General features: G+C 47.2%; 1 protein-coding gene across 1 annotated transcript; it reads right to left on the bottom strand.

The window, feature by feature from the left end:
* Nucleotides 1-355: 355 nt before the first annotated feature.
* phlda1 (pleckstrin homology-like domain, family A, member 1) lies at nt 356-4,519 on the bottom strand. The gene is made up of 2 exons (XM_076011718.1): nt 3,858-4,519; nt 356-2,592 (listed from the first exon to the last, which is right to left on the bottom strand). The coding sequence occupies exon 1, from the start codon at nt 4,389-4,391 to the stop codon at nt 3,897-3,899; it is 495 nt and encodes a 164-aa protein (XP_075867833.1). The 5' UTR covers nt 4,392-4,519; the 3' UTR covers nt 356-2,592; nt 3,858-3,896.
* Between the last annotated feature and the right edge of the window lie 1,481 nt (nt 4,520-6,000).

Raw genomic sequence — 6,000 nt, 5'->3', positions numbered from 1 at the left:
CCACCTCACTCGCTAAAGGTTTGCCATTTTCCGCCACTGCGGCGTTAGCCTCCGTTAGCATGTCAGAAAAGATGCCGTCATGCAAACGGCGCTTAATTGAATTAGTGTGACCGCAGACAGGAGGGCAGACAGGAGGAGCCGCATGCAGGGGGGGCTGCTCTATCTGAGCGGCAACAACTGGCGAGTGAAATCCAATTCTCCGCGCCGTTTCTACTTTTAGACCAGGAAATGGGGGGGTGAAAGGTTCAGTGTCTGCAGAGCAGCAGCAGCAATCAGTTCCAATGACCCCCATCGGACCGCGTGATGCCCCAGAATCATTTCACCAGTGCAGCAGAAATGAAGACACCACGCCACGTTGTGTTTGTGTGTATTTTTCTTCTTTTAATGGAATGTATTTTTCTGAGGTATGAAAATAGAACTCACATTGAAATAAGAAATTGGACGGCGGCATCAAAAGGGCACAGCTATTACTGTGGGCGTTATGATGGCAACAGGAAGGCATGTCCGAGGAGTATCACGCCGGTCACATTAGGTAAAGGGCAGAGCCACAGTATTTTAGCCTGTGTGGGGCCGATGACGGCAGCGCAGAGGCATGTGTTGGTTTTCGTGATGCGATGACACCAGCCAGCGGGAAGCACTTCCAGGAAACCAGGAAACAGTGTGGGCCACGTCGAAACCGAATGTTTCCTAACGGCGAGGCAGCTCCCATGTCACACACGCGGGTGGTTATGAGTCTGTGATCCATGTTTCTGCTCCGTTTCTCATTTAAATAATAAAAAAAAAAAACAAGCATGGGGGCTTGATGTGAAAAGAAATGCTGGTTGGAGATAAAGTTCTCGGAATAGTCCAAACTCAAGCTAGCTAGGAAATGTGACTCAAAGCAAACGAAAAACGGGATCGTCCTTTTGTGCTAGCAAGCACGAGCAAAGCAAACAAGCGAAAAACATTAAGCTGTGTGCAAAACCTTCACCGTTACTGAAGTAGCCAAAGGAAATGTGGGAGAAGGGAACGCTAGGGTGAGAACACGTCAAACAAAGAAATAAAGAATACATAGAACCTTGGCATTTCTTTGCTACTTTCACTCAGTAGCATTAGCACACGACCTTCTTAGCGCTTTGAATAGCGAAAGGATCAGCTTGCAAATGATTAACTGCAAGGCAGGTGACACGTGTTTTTTTTAACAGTAGCTAGTTTCAGTCACATAAGCTTGTGAACAAGCGAGGGACTTTCTGGAACCCCTGTGTGCTTTCCTCTGGGTTTTACTTGAGGCCCACATGGCACACGGACCTGTGGGTCACATGACAGACCCGGACCCAGGGGGACTTTTTGTTTGCCGAATGCGAAAATGTTAAATAATAAGTGAGTGACCAACAGTAAAAGGACATGCCTTGGTTTTTTTTCTTTTTAGAAGTCAAGAAATTTGGTCTCTCTGAGACGACTCAGGAGCTCTGAACTGGAAAACATGGATGCGTCTGCTGCTATCACTAAGTACGTCCATGCTGTGCACATCCTTCAGAATGTCAAGGTACCTTGCTGTTAACTCTTGGCTTTCAAACTGGAACCTTGCACTGAATTCATAAGATTTGTGCAGCACCTTTGGAATAGCACTGCTTATAAATTTCTTCTAATATAACAAAACCTTTTCCACTTTACTCCCCAAAGATGCTGCTCAAACCTCTCAAAACAGATCAGACATAGCGAGCATCTCACCCAGATTTAAGACTCACATGGAAAGAAAAAGCAGAGGATGATTTCTGAACAAAGCCAAAAAATAACGACGGGAAAAAATGCTGGTACCGTCACGGAGCGCTGGACGTACGCAGGAAAAGCCACCCAGCAGGGGGAGGGGGGGGGGGGTCATGCAGCTAAACCTCGTCATATACCTACATCACCTCTAGCCTAAAAGTATTAGTATGTTCTGAGCTGTGACCACTGCCACGGGAAAGAGGAGCGGGGCAAAAAAACAGAGATTCTTTGGTTCAGTTGAAGAATGAGAACACGGGCGACAAAACCTGCACGACTAACCTACAGCAACCCTTCTTAGATATGCACGTTCTGTCCCGGAGGACCGCATGGAGAACGTTAGCTAGGAACCTACGGGCGGGGGTTTCCTGTTCCACTCTAACAACAACAACCACACAAAACATTCATCAACAACGCAACATTTTAGACTAATACACATACATACATACATAAATATATATGTATATATATATACATATATATATATATATGTACACACACACACACACACATATATATATATATATATACATATATATATACATATATATGTGTATGAATATATATGTATATGTCTCTATATATGAAAATTATATACATGGATGTAATAAATAAAGGGGCCCATCGCACGGCAGAATACAATGGTTTTCTCACATGCTTTTTCATCCATCAGTCTTTTTTTATGAAAGAAGTCTCTGTATTGAAAAGGGGTCCCGGAGGCTGCCGGTTTGTGGAAACCACCACTACATGGACGAGGGCTTCTCCTGGAGGATGGAGCTCAAGTGATGAGGCGGCGAGGGAGACGCAGCCTGGCTGCAAGTCTGTCCTCTCGCCAAGTGTCCAGTTAACCTGCAGGAGAGGGGAAGGGGAGCGATGAGAGGGACGTCAGGCGGGCGGTGAGTGCAACCACAAGCCGAGGCCGTTGTTGAGACACACACAGACTCTTAATCAGCACATTTACTTTGAACAAAGTTGATAAACAGTGCGTGCACAGCATCGCGGGGTGACTTAGCAGAGCTACAAGAAACGCAAACAAAACATTTCACCTAAAATCACAAAAAAAGGCTTGAGCGGACTTACTTTCACACTTAAGGTGCAGTTCATTTTGCATAATGGTGAAACAATGGAACCAAAAAAAGGCCTGAAGTAGGGCTTCTAACTCTCAATAGGTGTGATTAAACCAACTTTGAAAAGAAGCTGAAAAATGTGCATCTGAGTCTGAGTGGATTTTTTTAAATTATTATTATTTATTTATTTATTTATTTATTATTTTGGAGGAGCACGCAGCAATTTCTGCCAGCCACTCTGCAGCTCAGTAAAACCGCTGTGACCCGGAGCTCCAGCCCCGAGGACAAGAACTCATTAATCACAGCGAGCAAAATTCCCCAGTGACTGGTCGAAACACCTCAACCTGCACTGAGAGCCTCAGCACTGCACGGTGATGATGTTGCACATCATCTTGTTTTGGGTTTTTTGGTTTTTTGGTTTTCAAAACTCGAAGGAAACGGATTTCCCCCGTTTCAGGAAGGGGGGTGGGCATGGGTTTCCAACCCAGCGGGAATCAATCAGTCTAATCCAACAACGGCCATCTAAATCGCACTGATCTGATTTTTAAAAGAATGTTAGGTAAAGGGATTGTCCCAGTATCGATGAGCAATAATTATGCTTCTTGCAGTGCAATTCCAGCCGAGAAAAGAGAAGCTCCTATTGTAAACGTAATGTGAACGCCCCCACCACCACTGATATCCTGCAGAAGATTGCACCTCCATGCTTGAGACGTGAGGTTGCAAACTTTATCATCTGAACACGACCAAAAAAATAAATAAATAAATTTAAAAAAATCCACATGTACGCTCCATTCTTGAGAGAAAACCATCAATTAATATGCGGGGGGGTAAAACCTGAGGTGGTGGTGGTGGTGGTGGTGTGTGTGTGTGTGTGTGTGGGGGGGGGGGGGGGGGGGGGGGGTCCTTCTTGGATGGTACAGAATCCAGGGGACAGCAAAAGAGAAATCTTGTGCAAAATCAGTCTGGGGGGCAGGGGCACCCCCCTCCGCTTCGGTGGTTCCCCTACAACCGCCCCTGTCAGCCCCTCTCTCGGGCTCTCTCTCTTACCGCTGACGGCGCGCCGCTGCCCTCGGGTCTCGCCGCGGGTCACGCCACGTTGGGCGCGCTGCGGAGGGTCTTCTGGCCGGGCATCTGCACAACGAGCAGCTGCTGCTTCTGCCGGGTGGACCTGACGGCCAGGATCGCCTGGCGGTTCTTGTACTGCACCATCTGCAGCGTGATCTCCGCGTTCCAGCCCTCGTCCTGCGGGCACCGGAAGTCGATCTCCTTGCCCTCGGTCATGACCACCGTGAAGTAGACGTACTTGCCCTTGCGCTCCACGCAGTCCACCGTCTTCATGTTGGCGAAGTGGAGCTCCTTGACTTTGTCCCCGGAGGTGGGAGAGCCCCCTCCTCCTCCTCCTCCTCCTCCTCCGCCGTGCTGCGGCTGGTGGTGATGCGGCTGGTCGTGCTGCTTCGGCGGCAGCAGCAGGACGCCGTCCTCCGTCAGGACGCATTGCTTCTTCTTCCAGAGCTGCAGCAGCCCGTCGCTCCGCTTCTCCAGCAGACCCTCCTTGAACACCTTCCGGCCGTTCTCCAGCATCTTCGAACCCCACCCGCCTCCACCGGTGCGCGGCTGCTCGACTGGACGGACGGACGTCTACCGCGGAGCAAGTGAAGGCATGAGCCGCCGCCGCCGCCGGGAGGTCGCTGCTGCTGCTGCTGCTGCTGCTGGTGGTGCTGGTGGTGTGTGTGTGAGTGTGTGTGCCTGCCTGCCTGCCTGCCTGTCCAACTGTGCGTGTGTGGAGGGGGGTGTCTGTGGGCGGGGACCCCTCTCCTCTTCCCCCTACACGCTGACATGACATGGCAGCCCATTAAAAAAGAGAAAGACAGAAAAAGAGGATGTGCTTGTTATCAGTAGCCTGCTGCACCTTCCTGACTTATTCATTTTTTGTTTTAAGATCTTGCATTTTACCCATTTTCTGTTGGATCTTTTGTTTTCTACACGTAGAAGACCCCCACCAACAACAACAACAACAACAAGCCACCCACACACATCACTTTTGTTTTAGCCCTCCGTTTTGTTTTGACCCTGTGGTTTTTTTTAGTGTTTTTTTTTTTTTGTACAGCAATGACAAGTAGATTTAGAAAGGATCAGCGACTTGATTGCAAAGGAATGTTGTTTTATGGTTATCATTTGTAATTATTCATTCATTCATCTTCCAAACCCGCTTCTTCCCGAGCTCAGGGTCACAGGGGTCATTTGCAATTAATTGATTACAATTTGAATCGGACTAGATAAGCACTTGCTTCTTCCTATTCCATTTCGGACAAAAAAAGAAAGAGGAACCAAACCAGTTGTATATGTAAAACCACAGGAGTGCATGTGTCTATGTTGCTTTTCCATTAATTACTTGTGGTTATGTTTTGTTTACATTACGCGGGAATTCTTTTATGTCTGTTTACATTATCTGAAATTTTGATTTTAATGCATTTTTTATTGTTGCGGTTTGTTTTCTTAAATTGTTCATCATTAAGTTATATACATATAAAAAAGAAAACATTTATTGCAAAGTCAAAGTCTAGTCCAGGGGTCACCAACGTGGTGCCCGCGGGCACCAGGGAGCCCCCAAGGACCTCATGAGTCGCCCGCAGACCTGTTCGAAAAATTGCACAGCTCGTTGAGCTAAAATTCAATTTTATCCAACTTTGCTAAGCCATTTTTGATAATTATTGAGAACTCATGAGCTTGATAAGTGTCTTCACATAAATAAATATCATTAATAATAATATACTGTATAACTCAGAGAGTTTGTTATTTCAGGAGAATCTAGCAAACCGGTAGCCCCCCATACGGCTCAGGACCCATGAAGTAGCTCTCAGTGCCAAAAAGGTCGGTGACCCCTGGTCGAGTCTCATCCGCCAGGTCCCGAAGCCTCTTCACCTATAAAAGGACAAATCTAACAGGAAATCAAAGCATATTTTGATCCTTGGGCTCAGCACCTGAGTTGGAGTCAACTAAAGTTTCCCAACTGATGTGCAAATTCACCATAAGGCAGCCAGGCCACACTTTGCCGTCACGGGGGTGTAAATATGATCAAAACACACGCTTTTCAAACGGTTATTCATCCAGGGATGGATCCTGCCAGGGGCAGTGTGTTGTTGTGTGATGGATGACCCCTGGACCCCTGATGCCAACAATCTTGACGTCA

This window comes from Nelusetta ayraudi, unplaced genomic scaffold (assembly GCF_046127955.1).
Source record: "Nelusetta ayraudi isolate G7.1 ecotype Tasmania unplaced genomic scaffold, CSIRO-AGI_Nayr_v1 ptg000135l, whole genome shotgun sequence".
In the NCBI taxonomy this organism is placed as follows: domain Eukaryota; kingdom Metazoa; phylum Chordata; class Actinopteri; order Tetraodontiformes; family Monacanthidae; genus Nelusetta; species Nelusetta ayraudi.
This window is presented reverse-complemented; position numbering and strand designations above follow the sequence as displayed.